General features: G+C 36.4%; 1 protein-coding gene across 2 annotated transcripts in view; it reads left to right on the forward strand.

Annotated features, from left to right (window-relative positions):
• Window positions 1-7,020, forward strand: part of PAPSS1 (3'-phosphoadenosine 5'-phosphosulfate synthase 1) — a 40,672-nt gene extending 33,652 nt beyond the window's left edge. For both annotated transcript variants that reach the window (XM_066186265.1, XM_066186266.1), the window contains exon 12: window positions 5,998-7,020. In XM_066186265.1, the coding sequence (XP_066042362.1) occupies window positions 5,998-6,136 (139 nt within the window). In that variant the 3' untranslated portion in view covers window positions 6,137-7,020. The remainder of the gene's footprint in view (window positions 1-5,997) is intronic.
• Window positions 7,021-24,705: the final 17,685 nt, after the last annotated feature.

The raw sequence follows: 24,705 nt of genomic DNA on the forward strand, positions 1-24,705 counted from the left end.
GCTTGGCAGCAAAGACATGCAGTGGTTTTTGCAGTTGGGCTCTTTGCTGCTATTAGTGAAATAGATTTTGGCTTCTGAGGGAAATTCTAACATGAGGATGGTGGTAGATGAATCTTTGGCTCGTTCTGAGAGGTTACCAAAAGCTTGACCCAGCTGCCAGAGGGATGTCATGAAATTGTGGCTGCAGAATTAGCAGTGGCAGAGAGTTGCTTTGCTCAGCTTTTATGAGAAAGGTGTAGCTGATGCTGACAGCATTCCTTGTATGCCTGTGTGGGTGGGTGTTCGGAGGCTGGGTCGCCATGGTCTGCTGCCTGCAGTAAGGTGCTGGGCAACTGTGTGAGACCTCGCTGTGGCTGAGCTGCTCATGACCTTGCTGGCAAGCCTGGGAAGCACCAAAAAGCCTGCACCAGCTGTGCCTCCAAATTAGTACCAAAGGCCCTCACTTCTTGGTGTGCTGCCTGTGATTCCAAGAGGTTATTGTGCTTAGGGTCTTCTGCTCCCAAAGGTGTCCACACAAGCGCAGTTTTGTGGAGTTCATATGGAAGTTCAGTTCGTTTCTCACTTCTGTTAGTCCCCTCCAGAACATGTGATGCCCTTGGAGTTTCAGCTGACCCAGCACTTGCTTGGGAGCAGTCTGGAGACTGTTGACTTGGTGTGTCAGGACCTCAGGCTGCTGCTTAACAGTGCTGAGCTGCTGTGGTGCTGTGTGGGAGCTGAAGTCACTTGGCCCCTCTTAGTAAGGAAAGGCAAAAATATCCTGGTTGCATTCAGGATAACAGAGCACTGTCAGTGAGGAAAGGGGGTAAGGAAAGACTGATGTGAAAGCCTTTATAACAGCTGCTCAGCAACTGTAGTTGCAGAGTGATGCACAAGGCTTAAGTTGTATAAATTGTTTAAAGTTACCCTTTAGAATATTAAGACATATGAACAACCAATGACTTGGAATTATATTCGTGTTTTACCTCATGAAGCCAGAACAATTTTTGTTTCTTGGACATCTTGGAACTAGGTTTAGCACCTCATGAAATTGAACTCTTGAAACATATTTTTGAAAACCAATTTGTCTGAAACTTAGATTTAGGACAGTGATTTGAGGAATGTATTTGAAGTGATGTATAGCAGCACAGGTAGTGCTAATTTAATTTTCTTTTCCCTTTGGTCTAAATAAAGAAAATAAAAATCAAATCACCATTTTTGCTGTTGCTCAAGTCAGATAGAAAGCCTAATCTAAGTTTCTGTGTGGGAAGCTTGAGCATTTCCACTTGAATAGAATTCTGAATTAATGCATATAAAAAGCTGGCATGAATATTGTTACAGTCTTTATCAAAGTTTTTACACTTCTAGATTTAATAGAATTTTTGATCTATAATTGAATATATCCAAATATGTTTTGGGAAAATTTATAGGAAGAACTCTAGTTATAATGGAATAATTCAAAATGAGTGTTTGACCTGTAAATTACTGGTAGAGTGGATTGTAAAGAAAACAACCAAAGAACCAAGAAACCAACAAGTAACACCACTACCCACCCCCCACCCCCCCAAAAAAACTTTACACAATGCTGAAATTCCTTCAGAAAATCAATTAATGTGTTTATTCAGCCAAAAAGGTCTCACAAACAGTTATCACAGACAAGTATAGTTTGAGATTGGTGGCTTAAGAATAGAAGCTGGTTTTATGAGCAGAGATTCCCAATTCTTTATGGAAGATCAGTCCTATAAAATGCAGCCACAGACTGCTGCTAAGAAAAAACTCAATTAAGAAAGGAAGTTAGTCCGGCAATTAAAAAAGCCACAGCAGTGACTGGAATGACTTTTTTTTTTTTTTTTTTTTTTTTTTTTTTTTTTTTTTTTTTTTTTTTTTTTTTTTTTTTTTTTTTCCCCCTGAAAGAAAAGCAAAGAGAACATTTTGGCTAAAAGAAACCCAGAAGTTAGGTGACTGGAGCAGATTGCTCATGCTGTCTATAAAATGTGAATGAGGTATGGGTATCTGTGAAGAAGAGAGACTTTAACTTTATATGTTTTTTTTCCCAGGACCTTTAATATGGTTGCCATTACTGCTTTAATACTATCAAATCACGCTTATAGGAGTGCTGCTCCAACTAACTACATACTGTTCTCAAATTTCTTTTTTAAAGTGATAGTAAGAGGCTGAAATAAGCACACTTGACTGTTCTCCTTAATTTAGTTATGTGAAGTATGGTTTTTCAACTACCATTAGTACATAATGTAGGATACACTGAGGCTATGTCAGGCCAGGAGACTTAAACCCTCCTACCAGTCAGAGAGGAATTGGAAAGGATTCGCTTTGCATATGTTGATATTAATTACAATATTGTGTTTTATTTTCACAAACAGTTTGTTCCTGGCTTGTTGGGATTTGAACCTAGCTGCCACCAGCTGGTTCATTCAGCATCATGAGACATTAATTCCCAAGGCATAATGTAGACTTCCTGTAAGAGTTATGGTGTAAGCCATGACTTGATGCTGCAAAGGGAAGTTTAAATTCAGAGAAGTCCTTCTAAAAAGGGTTTAGGATTAGAATTGGACCCCAAATAAGGAAGCTGTGAATTGTCCCAGAAATGAGCCTGAAGTCTCCTAGCTGAGTAGAACTTCACAGTTGTTTTGAAGACAGACCAGGGTGAATAAATCACGTTATTGTTTTATTTCCCAATTGTTTTATTTGCCTAAAAAAGAAAAAAAAAAAAGGCAAAACTAAGAATGAATGGTCTGTATTTTTATCATGAGTCTTGTATTTAAGAGTAATTCTTTAGGACCTTGAGAGCACCAGACATTTCCCTCCACAGAGAATGGGAATTCCTAGATAATTTGCACAGTGCTAAATACCTAAGAGCAGGTCAGGGTTCCCAAAACTATAATTGATCTTTCGTGCTCCCAGATGAAAAATCTGCTATGTAATGTGGTCTATACTTAGATTAAATTTGTAGGGAATAGTGCTGAAGCAGAAAAAATATTCTCTTCAGTTACTGTATTAATGAACTGTGTTGACACGTCAGAGGTTCAGCACAGGAAGTTTCCTGTAGCCCTGTGGCAATCGCTTCCTACTTGCAAACTAATGATGTCCTTGTTTTGTCACAGGAACTGTAAGGTCTCTGAAATCCTCTTCCTCTCTAAGTAAGAAAATTTCACAGTGTGTGTAGGTATGGTTTTTTCCACACTGTGAATGTACTAGAGTTCTAGGATGGTATGCCACAGAGAAAATACCAGTCCTCAATGTGAAATGTTTCAGGACCGTTTTTCTGTTGACAAATTTTTGTTGTGGTTTTATTTCTGCCTTCTTTTCCTCTTTCTTTTTGGAGAATGCTTTTAATTGCCGTGGCACAAAGTATTGTGTCAGTACCAGTCAAACTCAATTGGCAGTAAAAGGTCAAGTCAATGTTACAAGTATTTTGTAGCATCCAGTGTGGCTAAAAGACAGCTGATTCCAGCAGCTACTGAGTAAATCCAAGGCACTTAAATGTCATATTCAGAAAAGGCTTATATTAAGTTTAATTGAGGGTCATTTCAAATCTGACAAGAATGGAATTTGAATAGCTTTGGCATTTAAATTTTATAGCATCTTTAATGGTCAAATGTTTCCCCCTCTTGTGTTCCACTCGAATCCACCTTATATAGAGTAACTCTTAATGTGCTCAAAATTCACTCTGAATGAAATTGTTGACTCTTTTTTCTATCTCCTTCTACTAAAGCAAATTACTCATACTGATATGTTTCATTTCAAAATGCTTGTGGGTCACATTACACCACAGTGGTCACAGTGCTGATAAGGGTTTTTCTCCTTAGCAGGAATCTCAGTTTCTGAAATTTGATTGAAATTTGTAAACGCAGTAATTTTTAAAAAGGCAAAAAATACTGTCTTGTTGTGTATAAATTGCCAAGGCTCCATTTGAGTCACTTTAGTGATTACTAATTCAAGTGATTTTTTTTTTTAATAAAGAAAAACCCTTTCAAAATAGACCTTCAGGATAATGACAGGACATCATCAGTACTTTTTAATTTTGAACAGTATTTTGGAAACATTTCTAGAAATATTATGAGATGCTAAATGTATTATGTTTCTGAAATGATGCTCACTCACTTTATTTTCTTTCATTTTTTTAATAATTTCTGTAGATCTCTTTAGCTTCTTGTTTCTCTCTTTTTTGGTGTCTCTGCTTCTTACCTGCTTTTTGCTTTACCAGCTAGGGATAAGAAGCAGCTAAAGGAGTTGTATGTGTTATTGAAGGAAACTTCTATGCCATATCTAAATGTAGCAGTTTAGTAGTATTATTTAATTTGGAGCGTATGGGACGAAGTTGAGTGCTTTTCTGAAAACTTAAAAAACAAGGGGGAATAAAGGACCTTTTTTTTAAAATGCTCCAACTTTCATGTGCAGAAAACACACATGGAGAAACTTCATGGTACTTGCTTTTCTCTTCCTGATCATCTGAAGACTTGGTATTTTTTTGACAGAATTACCCAGATTTATCACTTCCCCACATATATTTTATAAAAATAGTTCTTTGTAAAGAACTCAAGTTACCTTCAGGCAGTGTTAGTGAACAACAGACATCTCTCTGCTAAGGAATAAAATTTTCAGGTGTTATAAATAGCAGTGTCAACTTTTTCTCCCATGGAGCTACATCAAGCTTAAATTTTCATTTTTATGTAATTTATATTTTGCAGGACTGAAGCACAGTAGGTTTTTATTTTTTTTTTTGCCTTGTGACACTTCAGGAACCCACAGTCCCAAATTTAGAGCAACAAGAAGAGAGCATGTATGACAGTGCTGGTGTGTAAATGTACACAGTCCAAATCAAAAAGTTATGGGACTAGTGTTTTTGTGAAAGGGAACTGTGGAATTCTTTCTGTATCTTGCTAACTTCCATACCCTGCTGAGCATAGACCAGCACTTAGAGCCAAGTTCTGCCCTCTGATGTGCACACTTGGCTCCTGTTTCTGTCTAAGGCATGTGCATCTGAGATCAATACTTGGTTTTTATTTCAAACAGACAAGTAAAGAATGAGTAATGCATACATGTTGCAAATTGAATGAATGGCATAAGTAAAATTGCATATTTAATTTAGAAATAAATAATGTTTTCCCTTGGAGCATTTGATAGAAGTCTGGCATTCTTGTCTTGCTTTTACTGTTTCAGTCCTGTGAGGAGTTATTTAATTTGTGGGACTTTTGCTGCTTTTGACCACATACCTGAGAAGTTAGTAATAATTTAGATTCTTATGTTAACAATGGTAAACAGTCCTGATCTGTGTTCAGTTTTGCATTTGTCCAACTGAATTTTGGTTTTTAGGGAAAAAACATCTTTAGGGGAAGATATTTTTTTACTCCATTGCTTTTCTCTTTTTTTGAACTGTATATGCCCCTTTATTGATGTGCATAAATATGTATACTTGTGCTCAGTGTCTTGCAATGGCACAGCTGTGAAGCTTGCCTCTAGATTCTGAGGCTTTTACTTTCTCTGTTCTCCAAACAGTCCCTCACTAAGATGTTGTACAATTTTTTTTTACATTCTCTAGTGGCACCAAAATGACCTTCTTGAACCAGCATGGGAACATTCAGCCAGCTTATCAGGGTGGTCTCCTGCCCTGGCAAGGCGAGGTGTAGATCAGAATGGCTGCTGTTTCCTTGGCAGTGGGCTCAGACAGTAGGTAGAGTAGATAGTTCTCCTTCAACAGGAGTTTGTTTCCTCACAGAGAGCAGACCAGGCTCAATGAAAGCACAGACTGAATTCAATCCACAGGCGTTCAGTGCACCATGCTGCTAAAACCTCAGGAGTTACCAGAGGTGAATATTGTAGAGGATGTATATTCTTGAGATTTACTGGCACTGGTGGCCTTGAAGTGACAACTCCTATACAGCATTAAAATCCCAAGAAAAAAATGTATGAAATATCAAGAAAGTAGAAGAAATATGAGCAACTTTACCTCCTTTTAAAGTATGGTTTTTTCCCCCTTTTCCTCCTCCCCTACTCTCTCAGCCACGAAGACTTTGATTTTATATCGGGGACCCGCATGCGCAAGCTGGCTCGAGAAGGACAAAACCCGCCGGAAGGCTTCATGGCTCCGAAGGCTTGGACTGTGCTGACAGAATACTACAAATCCTTGGAGAAGGCTTAGGCCTCTTATTAACTGCAGATCAACCTTTGACGCCTGATTTATTTACGAGAAGGGGACCACACAGTCACCATTCATGTTGCTTTGTTGTGGTGTCTGTCAGGAAGTTCTCTGAAAACAGACTCTTTCTTCCTAACTTAGCATCATTCTTTGCCTGCCCTTATGGTTTCTATTATGTCCTGGCACCTAACTAGCTGCTGGTTTTAATGTCTTCTCTTTTATTACAGTTAATATTCTTGCAGTAGGATTTTTAACTCTTGTATTTTTTTTTTATATTTTACTGCCTCTATCCTGAGTTCTGCAGCTGTTAAATAGATGCAGCTTTTTCGTATGTTATTTAAACTGCTGGTTTTAGTAGTTTGTAGGAGAAAATGTAACAGTTAATCCCTTAACTATGGATAGATTATCTATAAATCAAAAAAGAATGTTTCAAAACATCTGTAAAAATGTCTTCATCTTTATCTCATCATTATCATCTCCAAAAGCACTTAAAATTTATTTCTGACTATATGTAATCAAAGAGCAGAAGCATTTTTTTATGTAGCATAATTAAAATTTTGCTTTCTTTGTTTAATTTTGGAGTTTATTGAGTTGTACGGTGATGCTCTTCTGCTGTGGATCTGTAAAGATGGCCAAGTAATGAATAAAAAAAAATATCTGGTTTTCAATTTGAATTGTTAACAAAATCACATTTTGTTGTTGTATATGCTTGTTGCCATAGATGTCAGTAGGGTATGTTTTATTTTATTTGATGTAACTTACCGTTTTTTGATTCCAAACACACTTAATCAACCTACTACAACTTTTTTAAAAGAATGATCGCCCAAACTTAATTTCATGTTCAATTATTGCAAAGAAAAAATAAAGAAAATCCTTGGATTTTGGCATTTCCTGTGGTAAAAATGCTTAGTTCTATATTAATTTTCTGTCTATTTTTCAAGATCTCCAAAGAGTAATCTTGTGAGTCAGCTTTGCTTGCTTTAAAGACAAAAAACCCACATGTTCTTTAATGATTCTTCAAAAATCAAGAAACGCAAGAAATGAAAAGTAAAACACTCTTCAAGTGTAAAGTAACACTGACATATTGGTGTCTTTTCCAGGTAATCAGTGGATTTGGAGGTAATTAGTGGAACAGTCATAACCTCTCTTAGCTAGAAACTACCTCATATCCTTGTCACAGAAACTTACTTTTTTCTTGTTAAACAGTGTATATAGAAAGAACCAGCTCAAAATTGTTGTTAGAATTATGATAGTGGATGAAGCATGTGTTCATCTAGATTTTTTTGGATGCCAAGAAGGTTGTAATGAGAGGATCTGTGTAATGAATGGGATGAATGCTACTTGCAGTCTTCATTTACTTGTTCACGGTAGCATTTAAGACAAATTCTTTGAGACTGATCTCTTTTCTTCCTCTGTCTCTGAAGAGATGTAGAATATATCTTTTAGTGGAAGTCTTTCCTCTGATAGACATTAAGGTGGAATTGGGAAAAAACAAGAGACTTGTTCATTAGCAAACCACAACAATTACTTGAGACTTTTTTAGTACTGTCAAGCTTATTTCTTCAGAATCACTGAACAAATTTTCTTCAAATTTGACTTTTTAAATTGTATCAATATTTAGGATGTACAAAATCCAGAAGAAAGAGTCCATTCATCTGTGTGCAACTGTTCATGCAAAACTTCAACTTTTAACCACAAAGGTGAACTAGAGTTGGCAGCTGCTAAATGGGATTTGCTGTTGGAAGTTGCAGTTGGGACTCTTTGCTGTCAGGTTTGGTTGTTTTGCTGGCTGTGATGAAAGAATATTTTGATGGAATAGCAAACACAGGTGAATGTCTACAGAAGTTAATGTTTTTAAAATGCTATATGAAGCCTGGAAAATGAATGGGAGCGATGAATGTGAATTTGAATCATCCTGTGACAATAATTTAGAAGCAGGAATGCCTTTGAGCAAATTAATATAGTGATAACTAGCACATCTAATTTTCTAGATGTAACCCATGTTGTTGTTATAGTGCTTCTGCAAAGCATTTCTTGCAGGGCTCTGTATTAAAGAAGCTGCAGGCTTTTGTGAACTGAAAGCCACAGCATTCTCAAAATAATGCTAGTTGGGAACAGGAGCATCTGATCAATTTGTGGGCAGGACTTGCTCTATACAACAATATATTCCTGTATTATATGAGTTTTCACTCTAGAGTTCATATTTTTCCTTCTGTCTGCAGCTGCCTTATTTAAGGAAGTCATACACACAAGAAAGGGCTACCATAACAAAAATTATCCTTGCCAGTGTCTCTCTTAAGCTTTTCCCTGCCTTCTCTCAGAGGATCGCATTATCAGTTGACAAGTCCTAATATTCTGTTTTTGACAGTAGGTTCAACTTCATTAAGGGTGCTACAGCATTTGAGGTGCTTCTGAGACAGCAGTTGGGCGTCCTGCAGAAGGCAGCAGCAGGACTAGTGAGGTGAGGGTTGTTGCACCAAACACACACTTTCCCACATCTGCTGTGGCACCAAAGAGCAACGACCTCAGGATGTGTCATGCAACAGAAATAATGTGATCCATGGATCACTGTGTGATCTCACATGAGGATGGGACCTATCCTTGGGACTACGTTAGCTAGGATTACATTTGATCAATGTAAGCAGGACCTGACTTTGCAACTGGAAAAATAAAATGCTACATTGTCTTGCTTCTTCATTGCCTAAACCAATCTTTTTTTTTAAAAAAAATGGAAAAATACTGGTATGCATAGGAATCATGAATCTAAGCAGTTATGTATGTGAATTTTTACAAAGAGCAACAAAATCAAACTTCCAAGCATGTAATCTTTCTAAAGGTTATTTAACAGTCGAGGAGTTTTACTCTGTTCTTTAAGATGAGAAATGTTAAAAAGTTTTCCCCCTGCCTCTACACTGATTTACTTTATAAATGGTTATTTACCTGCTACTGTTGTACAGGATATTTTATGGCAATTATCCTGTACTTTTGGTACAGTCTCGACATGATTATTCTCTTCCAGAAGATCATTCTGATGTATTGGGCGTGTGATCTGTGAAAGTAGTAACACTCTTAATCCATACGGCTGATACAACCACAGTCAACTTTTCAATTTACAAGATGAACAAGGTAGATGGGGATTACCAAACCCTAATCCTTAGGGTTAAATAAATGGCACAAAATTACTGCATCTCCTAGGTGAAATAATTCCTGCAGTACCCATGAGCAACTTGAAAAAATGGAAACTTTTTCTAAAGGACCTTACGGTTGAGAATTCATTTTTTCCTCTGTGAGTTTTTATGCCTTTTTTTTTTGACTAACATGAATACTCAGGGTAACTATTCATGTAAGGATCTACAGGTTGTGATGTAAAAATAGATAAATGCTGAGGATGCTGACTTCTCTCTGATTTTTTCTTGCAATAGAAAATCTGAGCACTAGCAACACAGTAGTGCATCAGAGATGCAAAATTGAAGGATGCAGACTTGGTCCCAAGTTGTTTTTCAGATGCAGTTTGGAGCTAATCAAGCTTCGACATCTGGAATAATGCAGTAGGAATCAGGAGGGGGAAGGAAATGAGAGGCTCTCCTGGCATAGTGGTTGTGGAAATAGACAAGGCTAGTATGATCTTTGTAGCCAATACTGTAATTTACCTGAATTTGAACCAGTCCTGCATTTCGTATTTCCTTAATTTTAAAAAGCTTCATAAGAGGGTCATTCAAAGCATTAAACTTTCTGTCTTTTCATGCTAGAAAAAGAATAAAAGTTACTTTCAGCATCCTAAACAATTATTAATGGTGTAGTCCAGATTATTTTCCCTTCTCAACAGTTTAAAAGTGCTAACCAGTGTATTACACCCTTTCCTTGTAAATGTTTACAGCTTCAACAAGTGTGTGTGTGTGGCTTTCAGCATTCCTTTTATCTCTAGTCATGTACCTTAAAGTTATCATGCTAGGGATTGTAGGAACATGGAAAAAACCTCTCATCTCTGCTTCCCTGTGAGTCAGAAGATCTGTTACTTCATCTATGGCACCATGTCCAAAGACAGGGAAAGGTAAAACTAATCCTTCACTTAATATGGGAGAATTGTAGGGGAAAAAAGAAGATGGAAATTGGATCTTCATCTAACTTTGCATATATGTCTGTAGGAATGAGATTTACTGTGGTGTTAGAACGTTTGTAAGAAAGGTGTAGAGATGGTATTCTACTCAAACCTGACACAGAATCCCTTCACCATCACCCATAAAAAGCCAGGGACTACAGCCTGGAGCAAGTTGGCCAAATTAAACGCTGAAATGAAAGCAACTGATAGCTCAGAATAAATATTTTGTTTGTCTTTTTGAATTGGTCTTCAAACCTTGCTTACCAAAATTCTTGACTTAAATGCTATTAAAGAGTGACTCTAGTTCTGGTGGGGTTTTTTTCCTATGCTTGGTTTATTACAGATGGAGCTGAGAAGCTAGACTGCTAAGGGAAAATTCAAAGCCTCCAATGGCCAGTTTGGTGGATATGAGAATTCCTTGACAGCAGCCAAACAAGTATCAGGTAAACATGTGATTTAAAGGGTGGCTGTGCAGAGGTTTCTGCTCATTTGTGTTGTTTTTACCTTGAAGAAAGCTTGAGGGCTGGAATACCAGTGCCTTTTTTAAATTAGCTTTTTCATTCACAAAAAACCTTTTTGATTATGATTATAGCTGGATTTTTACTAGGCTTTTGAAGTGTCCATTGAAGGGGTTTCTTTGTTTCTCCTGCAAGTTCTGTGTCTGTTCTTGTGAAATTAATTTTTTTTTAACCTGTATCCCTTTTCATTATTTAGTCTTTATTAAAATAACTTTTTTTCTTCTCTATGGAGGTTATATATCCGCATGAGCCAGAATCATGCATTCAGTATTTCCGAGCTGTTTGCCCTAAAAACCTCATCTTGATATAATTTTGAAGTTGAAGGGTAAGGCAACTACACTGAAAGCTCGAAAACACAGCTTTAAAGTCACATCTGGAATTCTTAGACTGTTTGTGGCTCCAACTTTAAACAGAGAGTACAGAGATTTTATATGCCATAAAACTGAAGTAGCCTTGGATCCAGTATAAGAGTAGTCATCTGACTGTCATGTTAAAATCTATCTACACAATGCTTTGAAAAGTGATACCTGTCTATGTATAAAATGAGGAAAAAATATGAATTTCAGTATAAACTTTAGTGGGCTGGAAATAGTGCCCAAATCTTGCTTTTATCCTCTGCAAGCAAAGCTGTTGTTTTTTTTTCTGTGGAGTCCTATGTTCATCACTGTAAATTTCATCATGTGAGAAGAACACAAATATTTTGGCCGTATCCATTTATTTTCATCTCATAATGCCGTTATGGTGCACGTAAAAAAAACCCCACAAAACCTTTCAGTCCAAGCTGAGTTTTTGTATTTTGCTGAGCACCTGCAGATCTCCAGGCTTTCCACCCATATGACTTGTGTCTGAATTGTTGTGGTCTAAATCAATTATTTTTTGTAATGAATGATAGTAAAGCTTATTGCAACAATTGCAGTGAGACAGATGAGAAACACCAGTATCCATGTGTTAATGCTCCCTAAACATTGTTGATACATTTTATTTATTATAAAACATAATGGTTTTTTTAGGACAAACCTACTCTTAACATGAAAACATTTCTCTGATTTCAACAGCGCTCCTCAGAGAATGAGAAATTATTTGGCCTTTTGTTTTATTAATTTGATTTCATTGACAGCTTTCTCAAAGATTTAAGTGGAAGCAGAAGAAACTCCTTTACCCCTAAAGATTGGGTTCAGATGGGCAGCTTGCTCTAGAATAGAAAACTGTAGTTGATTAGTCAATGGAAGGTTATTTGCAGGATTGCTCATGTGTTATTGAGTTCTGCCTTGTTTATAGTTCATCTATGACCTGTGAAAAACAATATTTTAATGATTTGATTTAATTGTTTCCAGACAATGAAGACAATTATGAGACAAGTTCATGTTTAACTTTCCACTAGGAAAAAGTTTAGTGTTATTGCTGCATACTAGTTTAAATATAAACTGTCTGAAAGATACAGTGTTGTAGTTATATGAGCAAAAATTTCCTATCATACTATTTGACAGCAGAGCAATAAACATACCATCAGAGCCAACATCATAAGTACAGTGCAAAATGCTAAGTATTATTGACACTTCTTCATTAGAGACAGTTATTTATAACTCCTTTGTTCTTAAATTCTTCAAGGAAAAATACTTTCTGAAAACAGAAAAATGTGTATTCCTTACTTGGTAGTTAGAGACGCTCAGAATAACAGTGATTCTTCATAGTTTTTCTGATTTTCTGTGAGTATTTTTAAATACATGGACACTTCTGAGCTCTACCACAAAATGGATTTGCATAGAACATTTAAGTTTTAAAGTTTTTCTTTGTAAATATTCTTGGCTATTTTGCTTATTGAAGTTTGATCACTTTCCCTACTGTACAAAGAAGTTGTCTTCTAAATATCAATCTCACGTAGAGATTGGTGAATTTTCATCAACTATTAAAACAACTCTAACACTTTCCTTTTTCATATTAGCCTTTGGTTCAGGGATTCATTCATGTTGTGAGAATTTCTTGTCAAATACTTTATGGGCTGGAGAAAAGTGTATTTAAAGACGGTGATTTGGTGGTGGAGAATTCCAGAATAACCTTATTTAAGCACTGACAATAAAAACCCACATCTTGTAATATGTGGTTTAACCCCAGCTGGCAACTAAGCCCCACACATCTGCTTACTCACTCCCCCCATGTCTGGATGGGGGAGAGAATCAGTAGGGTAAAAGTGAGAAAATTCATGTGTTGAGATAAAGACAGTTTGATAGCTAAAGCAAAAGCCACACACACAAGCAAAGAAAACAAGGAATTCATTCCCTACTTCTTATGGGCAGGCAGGTGTTCAGCCATCCCCAGTAAAGCAGGATTCCATCCTGTGTAATGGGTTCTTAGGAAGAAAAGCACCATCACTGTGAATGTAAACCTCCTTCCTTTTTTCTTCCCCTAGCTTTTTGTGCTAGGCATGCTTCCATATGGTGTGGAATATTCCTTGGATCAGTTGGGGTCAGCTGTCCAGGCTGTGTCTGCTCACAGCTTTTTGTGCACCCCCAACCTCCCCACTGGTGGGGTGAGAGCAACTAGCACAACTCCAAAAGAATATTGTGCATTTTCTATAATCACAATTAAAGTTCAAATGCAAATTTAAAGCAGCATGTTCTGCCTAAAACGTGCCCATTTTTAATGTCCTTGAAAAATTAAACCTTTAAGTCCTAATTTATGCAAGTGTCCCCCCTTGATAGGGAACTAATGTGTTTTCTCTCTTATTCAACCATTTGCATTATTTTCAGTTTGAGAACTTGCTGAATGGGAATTGGCAAAGAACTGAAAATTCTGGTCAATCTAGACCAATCCTACACTAGACAGTTTCAAACAAGCAAACTCATATTTTCGTTTAGACATAAATAATTGAATTTTTAATAGACCTGTATGCAATAATCTCTCATTTGACATTTTCCTACGTAGCTATTTAAGTAATGAAAGAAAATTCAGCCTCTCTATGCACTCTTGGTTTGATTATTATCTTACATGTCTGTGGACCTTGAAGCTAGTGCTAAGGAAGTAGGTTCTTTTCCATGTTGACTTTCTGATTTTGAATCTGGAAGACGTTTGGTGTTCATTGGTGTGAATTTGAAGAAAGATCTGTCTGTCTGTGAAAAAATGAATCAGACCGTATTGAGAGCTTCCTGAGCTTCTCTCTTTCAGTCTGCGACAGAATGTTGGACTACACAGAGCTTTTATTTTGACAGAAAAGGAGTAAGCCACTATTTTTAAAAAATGTGACACAACTGGGTTTTCCAAAGAAACAGACTTATCTTAACAAGCCAAATAAAGACAAAAATGCAGCTTACAGAGTGATCAGTACAAATTAAAGAAGGTCTGCCCAATAAAACCCAGAGTTTTGTGACTGTGTATGTTCCCCAGGGAGACTACCACTAATGTCAAAAATTACAGCATTGAAGAGGATTTTTTGCAGTACGAATTTATTATGCATTTCATGATTCCTTTGGAATTTTCAATGTCTGCTCCATCTCCGCGTGCAGTTTTAACGAAACGTCGTACATTCACACAATATTGTGACAGCACGCATTCTCCTCCTGAATCTTTTTCTTCCTTTTCTCATAAGATGCTATCATTGTTTCAGGCTGAAAATTTTCTCAGCTCAGTTGTTCCAAGGGAGGCATCGCAGTCTAAAAGGGAATTCATGCAGTTTACAGTTTCATCAGACAGCTGTGTAAACTGAGATAAAAAACTGGAGTGTTCTCTGACAGTGGAGTTTCTGGTGTTGGTCAGGGTCAATATAAAAGGAGCATACAGTCTTTTTTGTTTTGTTTTGTTTTGCTTGCTGACTATTACAGATACTTAGGGGTTTTTGTTTGTTGTGGGGTTTTTGTTTGTTTTAGTAAACATTAGTCAGCCTGTCATCTTTTAATGGTAGTCTGTGAACTTTTCTGGGAAACGCAGCTCACAAGTGTTAAACCATTGCTCTACAAGAACAAGTTAATAAGTTTTCATTAATTTTGTCTATGTAAAATTGCAAAGTACAGATGCATTCAAAGAAACAAGAATAAAAAAAAATTATAAATTGAGTAGGCAGTATTTGAGGGGTTAGCATGTTTGTAAAGAGGAACTGCAACCCTGATCTCTGGGATATCTTGTGCACTACCTACTGAGTTGGAGCCAAAGCAAATACCACTATTTGTCAGGTAGAATGTTTATCTAGAATAGTCTTGCCTACACAATATGTTGAGCCTTGTCTGTGTAAGAAGAAATCAGGTAGAGTATTAATGTTCTTCTATTTACCTTTCTCTTTAGAAAAACAAGCATTATCTACTGTGTGGTTGTGCCTTAATCTTGGCTGCTTTGAGATTGATTATTATTGATGGCCTTGACCTTTCTCACTTTGGTTTTACCTGGACTCTAGCTATCACTGTGGGGCTCCAGGAGCTGTTTCTCTTTGGTCTCAGCTGCTTCCTAACTCTGGCAGATGCTGAATCTCTCTCACAGCTAGAATTTTTGGGTTTTCTGAGCATGCTTTTCAGTGAGCTTTGCTATTTTTATTATTTCTGGAGCATGTTTTTGTGGTCTGTGGTTTTGGGCCTGTGGTTTCCCCCTCTCCCTCGTCATATATGTGGAGCAGAAAACAAGTTACTGTAGTATAAACCAAAATGTCCTAATTCACTATCTTTGCTTCTGCTGCAGCTTTTTATGTCACAGCTTCCTGTCAACAACCTACTTGCTGAGAATCAGCAAATGCACACAATATCCAGCAACAGATCAAATGCTGGTGTGCTACCAATGCTGTTTAAATTATAAATACAAAATACAACATCACAGCAGCTACTGTAAAGAAAGGTATTTCCCTCCCAAACAAACCCAGTAACCTTTGTTTCTTCACAAGAGCTGTGAAGGTTGGAACAGCTTTAGCTCCAGATATCCTGAGATATTTCCTTATTTGGCAGAAACTGCTCTTTTGATGTGGCCACGTAGTAAAGACAGTTGCAATACTTGTGACTGCTCTAATTCCATTGCTTCTAGCTCTAGTTTAATAAAAGAGTCTATCTGTGGAACACCAAGTGGCAATGCATGGGTGAAGCCTGCTGAACGAACTTGTGCCAGATCTGGAAGCAGAACACTGCATTTATTTGTAGTTTTTTTTCATTCTTGCCATGTTACATTCCTTTTGTTGGTACTGGGAACAGTTTCTCCTCAAAAATGAGGAAACACAGTACAAACTCAAGTGACATGGAAGCAGTTGAACTGAAGAAAGTGAGGAGCTCTGAATTACCTTTTTCTCTTGATGTCTTTAAATAATAAATACTTCATCTTTTGACTCATCTCTTCATTGCTCTATATTTGGTTCTCTTTAGTGCTTCTCTGATGAACAACATAGATCAAAGCGATTAAACCTTGTTTGCTACTAATCTGACATAAAGGCTGTGATTCCTCAGTATTTCAAGGTAAAATGATAAATAATCATGGTAATGAAGAAAGCCTTTTTGTTTGCAGTATGACATAATTAAGTTGCATCTAGTAGTACTTCATTTGCAAAGTGTTCACAGAACTGTTCTAACACCATCTGTGGTACTGGTGCACAACCTGGGGAAGAGTCAAGAAGACGTTATTTTTTACAGGCTTCATTGGAAGCAAAGAGCAAAAGAGAAGCCCACTCTTTTCCAAGTAGACACATGCCAATCCTGCAGTGAGTGCAGGGGATGGGAGAACATAAAAATTTCAAATCAATACAGATCAAATACTAAAGGAATTTATTGTTTTCACTGATATTAGTCTTAATCAGATTTCTTTATAAAGAGATTATTGCAGAAAAGCTGAAAGATTAAGCATGTTCAAAGAACTGAGTATCACCATCTTTTTTTGTTTTTAAACTGATTTTCAGTTATCCAAGATCTACTATTTTTTTTTAATTAATAACACTTTTAAATTGTAGGAGGACAGAAAAGTGCACTTGTAAAGTGGTAAGTTTCTTAATGTTTCAGATTTTTCCTTTGTCTCTGGTTTTGACTGTTTTCAACCCAGCCTGAAAATATAACACTTAATCTGCACATTGATGGTTATCACACATGAGTATGTCTCTGGGCTCTCTCAGAGCCTCTCTGAGGGCTGTTGACCTTGCACTAATTAGAAGATGTTATTCCCAATGGGCTAACAGCAGATCTGCCCTTAACACTCATGCTCTGGGATTAATTTAATGGGTGAAGTGCAAAATGCTACGTAGGTTTCTTGAAAACAGGCTACTATGGGAATAGCTGTTTAAGCATGTTCTTGCTTTGGTAGTCTTTCAAACCGTTTGGACTTTGTTTCTGTGGCAGTCAGTGCTGGCAGATGCCCTCTTATGTTCAGAGGTGAATCTTGTCCCTGGAAAAGTAATTCTGTAAGTGCAAAGAAAGTGCATTGTGGTTTCACTGCAGGAGTCAGTTCTTGGTCTTTTCCTGACACTGTTGAACAAGCCTCGCTGTCTTGTATATTTGACTGGCTTAATTGGAGGATTAGAACATTGTTGAAAACTTAGTGATTGCTGAGGGATTTCTTTTTCCCTTTCTGTCTTAGTTTGTAAAATTGAACATTCTCTGTAAATACATGTAGAAGAATAAAAATCTTTTCTTTGCAAAATTCTGCTGAATAAGCAGGACTATATCAGTCTTCCTCAAAATTAAATACCAGCCAGACCTGCTGTTCATATGTGACATGCTTATTTGCATTTGCTCTGATCTTTTGCCCAAATAAAAAAGCAGGAACTGAATAGGATTTAATTACAGGATTATTTAAGCTTTGTTTTATGGAGACAGTCATGAAGAGTCATGTGTATCTGAGCAGAACTTTTGAAACATGGTTCTTTTTACTCTCCATTTTATCTTCTGAATGGGGAGATATCTGATGTGTGCTTTTTTTGTGCTTTTTTTCATTTCCTTCTGACAGAAGCATACATTTAGTGTAATGACATTAGGGTACTTCTGTCATAAAGAAAATAGTGAATGAAATTAATTTTTTTTCTTATTTTAAGTCCTAAGCAAAAAAAAATTGTATTTTCATTTTTAGGGTATGTAGTTTTATAGGGTTCTATTTCATCAGAGCATGAGGCAGATAATATTAGACTAGACTCACTGTTCTAAAGTTTGAAAGTGTTTTTCATTGCTTCTCAGAAGAACTTGTCAAATCTAACTTCTGTCAGTTTTGGTTTATTGGTTTTTCTGAATTTCCACTGAATTATAGTTATCATCCATGAACCAAACTACTTTACTTGTGGCTTAACCATTTCAATGAACATTAAAACCAGACATAAATATTCAGCCATTTTTAGAAGCAATTTATTTTTCAAACTAAGTTTGAATTAATTTTTTCATGTTGCAATGTTTTTCTCATTTACTAGAAAAGTGCACTAGATACACTGGTCTGTTTCCACAGGACAAAATGCATGATGGTTGAGCAAGATGTACTCAGTATGGTGAAATCATATTACTAGATGAGTTTTATCCTAATTTATGCTCAAGAGATGAGTTTGTTTCTGATGCTTTTTGGCTTGCAGAATTAGTTCTGTAGAGTGCTAGTGTGTTGGGGGTTAGGTTTGTTCCTTCTTTCTCTAAAGAATTTTTTCCCCACAAGTTACCAAGGAGACCAAGTGTTGGATACTTGAGAGTACTTAACCGAAATAAAGAGGTGGACAAAGGTGGCATCCCAAACCAAAACATAGTGCTAATCATTATTTAGTAAAAATCACATCCTGAGAAATACATGACACCTCTTACAAAAAAAGCTCTGCCAGTAATATTTTTTTATATGAAATGACGATTGAGTGGCATGTATTTTTTTCTTCAATGTTTTTCCCATTCAAGGAATACTAAGGTATTTTTAAGTTATTGTGTATCCATGTAGAGAGATAGAGGGATAGAGAAAAATGGGAAAAGAGAGAAAGTGTCTTAACCACAGCATATGCTTCTCTGGAGATTCATCTGTTTTCTTCAGTGACAAAGCCACTTGATTATCCCTGTTGGGATTGCAGGCTAATATAGCTATGAAAGAATGAGCTGGATGCCATATTGCTTAATCAGCCAAGTGGTTGGTTATTCTAGTTATTTTGTACAGAGGACAGATGCCATAACTTCTGGCAGAAACAATATAACATGGATTTTCAGATCCTGTCATTCTTTGCTAGTTGGGAAAAAGATATTTGCTAGACAATTAAGCTTGGAGTATTGCAAACCAGTAGTATGAAATTCAGTGAGGAAGGGCAAACAGTATCTTTTCCAGGGTTGAAATGTTTCTTGAATATTAAGGGATTATGCAGAATATTATTTTAAGCACTTTCAGGTTACTCACTTCAGTTGTCAAAGTTCCCTTAATAAAACTCCTAGGCCTCTTAATATGGCCACTAGAGAGCAAAGCCAACATTTGACACATAAGGGAAAATTTTTAGAATTCAAGATAGCATTATCCTTCCTCAGAGAAGCACGTTCAATGTGGGTTTGCAATAGTTTGTTTTAACTTCATGATGTATGTACAGTGGCACAGGGAGAATAGATAATATCACCGAGAAAAGCTTTCCTGCTATTCCAAAAGTAAAAAACTTTCACCACTATTAGGTTTTATTATTGTTCAGAATTTCATAAAGGAGGAGTTCTGCAGGAATTTATCCACTGAAAGGGTTGTCAAGTATTGGAATGTCTTCCCAGGGAAGTGGTGGAGTCACCATTCCTGGAAGTGTTTGATAAACAGCTGGACATGGCACTTAGTCCTATGGTTTAATTGACATGGTGGTTCAACAAAGTCATGGTGACTTCAGTCAAAAGTTGGACTCGATGATCTTGGATGTCCTTTCCAACCTTTATGATCTGATGATTCTGTAATTGACTTTTTGAGTATAGGTAGAACTTTTTTCCATGCTTAGAAATGGAAAATCTTGGAGACATTATGTCCCAGATGATACAAGGGTTTTCTCCATGTCTGTTTTTTAATTAATTTGCAGCACAAACGAATGCTCAAGATTTCATAGGGCTGGAATGTCCTTTTCTCCTATGCTAGAAATAATGTTGGCTATATTAACAAGAAATATTTTATACCTGGAAGCAGTAGTAAAGGAGGAAATGGGAAACTGATATGAAAGAAAGCTCATGAATATATGCACTTGTGCATACCAAAAAAATCCTGTTCTATTGTTATGTAATATAAATGTCATGAATTGAAAATAATCTATTAACTGAAGTCGAAGATCATAATGAAAAGAAAAGTCATATTGGAAAGTCTGTAACCTTTTGAAAAAGAAATCAGCATAGCTTCCAGGAATTAGTTTATCTTAGGATTCCACTAGTACCTCTGAATAAACCCATCCATGATTTTCATCATCTTTTTTGTTACTCTTCTGTCAGTCACATTTGCTTCTTTAATTTGAATTTTTGTATTTTGTTCTGATGTGCTCCTATGATTCTATGTTCAGGACTATTATGGTTAAAAGGTACAAAGAACCTCTTATTATTTTGTGCAAACTTATTATGAGCTGAAGTAAAGCATTTTGCACTTATGTGCTAGCATTTAATGTCCTTGACTCTATTTAATACTTTAGATTATTAGAACCTGTGCTTTGAATACATTATTTTTGCAACTGTCTCATCTATTTTCATTTTTATCTATGTGTTAGACTTCGGCATAAGATAATCTCAAAGTGAACCTTATTTGTTTAGCAATGATGGCAACAAAACACTTTTGGAACCAAACTGTAGCATGACAAATGGTTGTTAGAAAGAAGCCTATGCTTTTTTATCTTTAACGGTAAAATCTACCCCTGGATAGAGGTTTCTGTTCACCACTGGAGCAGAAAATATACACTGATGGAAGCGGGAGTTGCTCTTTTGACTTCATGGGTGCGTTACAAACAGGCACTTTTGGATTTGGCTCAGAAACTTGTAGCAATGTGAGTCCTTGAAGGTTCAAGTGGAGAACAGGCCTTTTAGTCTGGCCTTTGCATAAGAGATTCATATACTCTGGGTATATGGATTATCCTACATAAAAGGTCTTCATCAGTTTTTGCCATATGGTTAAAACATATATACATATTTTTGCTGTTACATCCAGGAACTGTGAGGCAGCTGGTATTAATGAATAAAAATAGCCAGCAAAATCCTGGCATGTGGTTGCTAGAAGGAACAATTTATAGCCAAGGGTCTTTTAGATTACTAGAAAGGAGAAAAAAGGAGCAACCCCAAAACACATGACCTCTGAAAGTATGTATGAACTCTAAGTTTCATCTGTATTTTGGGCACCTGTATTGCTCAAGGCAACAGAATATGGAACTGATTAAAAGATATTAATTCTATTTCTATTGCTAAAAATTATAGGGAAGGCAATTGGGGAGTGCGTTGTTTTGAGTTTCTTGTTAAAACACCATTGCTCTAGTTTGTCTTTTAGCTGATATTAGTATGAAGACATTTGTAGCTTCATTAAGAGCTTGGGAGAGATACATTTCTCAGAATAAATGGAATAGAACTACAAGGTGAACCTTGGAAGGTGGTCTTACTGTAATGCAAAACTATGAGTTATAGTAATTTATTTAATAGTCCTCGTTTAGATTTTTGCCTTCTAAAAAATAAAGGTGGCCCTCCTTCTCCACACAGCAGTGAAAAAAATACAAGATTCTTATGTTTCAGAAAATGACTCTTTGGTAGTCCTTAGCATTTCAAAATTGATAGTTACCAAGCACAGTGAAGCTCATCTTATGGGTTTATGCTGTTGGAAATTTTCTTTGTCTGTTTGGGTTTTTTGCCTTATAAGCACTGTGGTTCAAATAGGGGGATGATCAATATAGCATACAGATGCTGTAGAGTGTGATCACTAAAAGCTATTATTGTGCTGTACTGAGAAAAATGTTGCAACTTTATTTGCAGTGTGACTGTATTAGCTGCTTCAGTTCTTAACTGCTATAAGCAGGCACCAGGAGCAGTATTAGGACGGGGTGTGGGATTCTGGTGTTCCGCAGAACCATGAAGACTGGCATTAAATTCTATTATAGGGCAGCAAAGGAGAGAAAAAATACAAAAAACCAAATCAAAATAAGATCAAAATAAATTTAAAACTGGCAAACGTTTTATGGAAGTACATTTTAAATGCTCCATAATTCATTCAATTAATTCAAAAAGAAACTGAGTAGTGCCCAAAATATGTTAAAGTTGGGAAGGAACAGAGATCCTGATCTAGAGAGAAACACAGCACCACCAACACTGTGTTGGTCAAAGAAATTAAAATGAGAAATAGGAATGTCTTTTTGTAGTTAGCATGATTATGAGTTGAAACAGATTACCTAGAGATGTAATGGTTTCTTTTCCTCTTGTTTCATTAAAAAGGCCACAAGCCTTTGGAAGGTGCTTTAGACAAAACAAGTCTTGATGTAGGAGAATCCAGGTGAGATACTGTAGATAAGAGGAGGAGCTATACAATGGCATAGAGCTGATCCACAGGAAGGACTCTACAGAAAATATTAACCTCTACTAAAATTTGTTCTTATGAGAAGTTCCCAGATTGCATTTGTCACTCTGACTGCAGTGGCAAAGAAACAAGACTTGCAGCAACATTGAGATATGACCAAATTTTTCTTCCCTATAAGGCTGAGGGGAGCATAAGCAGGACACTGATGTAAAAAGTGGAACAACTTATTTCCTGATTATGCATCTATGAACTCCAGAAGAGCCAATAGGGGTAAATGCCTGGTGGTTTTGTGGCTTCATTACAGAAAAACTCTTGGAATATGAAAATCATAAACAGCAGGCAGGCAGACAGTTCTAGTGAGAACTCATTTCACGGTTAAAACTGCTAAACTGTGTTTTAGCTCCTTTTTGTTCAAAAAATAATGCTGCTCACCATTGTTCAGTTTAAATTTTTTATATCCACCATTGTTGGTAATGGCTTGTTAGATGTTTGAAAATGTGCATATTATTAAACAGTAATATCCATTTTACATTTCTGTTTAGCAAGTGTGAAATGCACGTGTGTGGATGGTTCTAATACACTGCTTTGGCTTTGTGTTTGAAAGCTATCACCTGTATTTTTTGTTGATTTCCAGTGACTATTGTCAGCAAATACTTGCTGTGAATACCAGAGAAACAGGAGAACCTAGGAGATATACACGCTTTGATTTTTCAGCAAAAAATGTATGAAGATGGAAGGTTATTCTAGGTTGGATGTTTCCCTAATTCTAACAGAAAATGTAACTGCAAATTAAAAAAAAAAAAAACAACAACAAAGAAACAGCAAAATACAAAAAAATACCTTTAGGAAAATTAGTGTTTCTTGTAACAATGTATGAATACAAGCCTTGAACAAAAATTCAGGTTCACTGTAATTTATAAAGATGGAAATAAATGCCTGTGGCAGAACCTCTTAGAACAAGTGTTTTTACACAGAATGTTAGCATTTTTGCCAGGCAAATTCAATTCCAAAGCCCCCACATATGAGGCATTTCTAATTTTACCCAGTTGAAATTTATTATGTCAGTTGCCAGCCCTGAGTGCTGTGTTGTTTTGTTGCTTGGAGAGAGTTGGAACTCTTCCTTTTTGGAAAATTCTTGCTCGTAAACTGCAAGTGATTCTTCATTGTGGCTGAAAAAAATATAAAAATCCTTGAGTGTTTTATATCAAATAGTGTCAATCTCCTCTTAACATACTGTTCTTACTAATGGTTTTCTGTGGAACTGCTGCTTGACACCTTCTAGTACAGAGTGTTTTCAAAGGGAAAGCATTGACTCACTCAGAGGTCGGTGGTGCAAACTCACAAACTGGTAGTGGAGTGATCTTATCACAGAGAGAGCAAGCTGGCCCCCGGGAATTGCGTGTGTATGCAAGTTCTTACCTCTACTGCCTCATGGTAAGTTACTTCTCTTTCAGAAGGAATAACCCAAGTCAAGTGTGCACATCTGTGAATCTTTTGGAATAGAAGAGTTGCTATAGCCACATGGTCCAGCCCCTACCCAGGGCACTGTTATCTGGTGGTAGGAAAATGTGTGGAAAGTAAACATTTATATAAAAATCCTAGGATTTATATGCTCTGTTATGCCAGTGTGATATTATTACAGAGAGCCGTAGCAGGATAAAGTAGGTACAAGACAGAGATGAGTAATAAAATAACTCCTGTCCTTGCCATGGTAAGAATACCTTTCCTGATTGATAAAACCAAAAGCTTTTTTTTTTCTTTTTGCATTGAAAAACATTATTTGCAAGGAACTGAAGCATTTCCATGGCTAGCCTAACAGTGTAATTTGAATAAATCCCCAGTTACAGCCCTTTATCAAAATCCTGAGGGTTCTGAAGAATGGATTTTGACGTCACCATCAGACAGTTGTCTCACACAAAAATTGGTACCGACTATACTGTATGGTATATGATGGATGTTTAAATGTGCTGTTAATTCTGAAAAAGAAACTTATTTTGCCACAGATTACTCTCTGTCATCTTAAAAATGTGGAGTGTTAGGATACATATGAAATGTCTAAAATATATAAAAAAAGAAAAATCTTTGTAAAATCTCTCTAAAAATCCAGATAAATGATTGCATATTTTTGATGTACAGGAACTTAATATTTTAAGTTCTCTCTCTGTATATAAGAGTTCTCTCTCTTATACGTAACCTATATAAGAGGTTAATACCTCTTCTCTGTATTCAGTATACTGGGGAGTCCATTCAGATATATGGGTTGTCATACCTATTGATGCTTTTAAGTTGACTGAATTGAAAATAACTTCTTAAAAATCTTATAGTGCAAAGTGTGCTGTTATTGCATTTCATTATTGAAGGTGATAGATAAGAATCTCAGAGATCTCAGTGGTTGTTTTATTGCTGGCACACCTTACACATGCCTACTGAAATAAGCACTGTGCATTACAGTTAAATGGGAAGCAGTTTGCTTCCAGACCTTACAGCCTTTAAGTATCAGAAAAGAAGAAAACATGGCAAGATAAGAAAATGGAATGGTAATAAGGCATCCTCTGATGAAAAACAAT

This window comes from Chamaea fasciata, unplaced genomic scaffold (assembly GCF_029207755.1).
Source record: "Chamaea fasciata isolate MVZ Bird 193981 ecotype frontalis unplaced genomic scaffold, bChaFas1.0.hap1 SCAF_6, whole genome shotgun sequence".
In the NCBI taxonomy this organism is placed as follows: domain Eukaryota; kingdom Metazoa; phylum Chordata; class Aves; order Passeriformes; family Sylviidae; genus Chamaea; species Chamaea fasciata.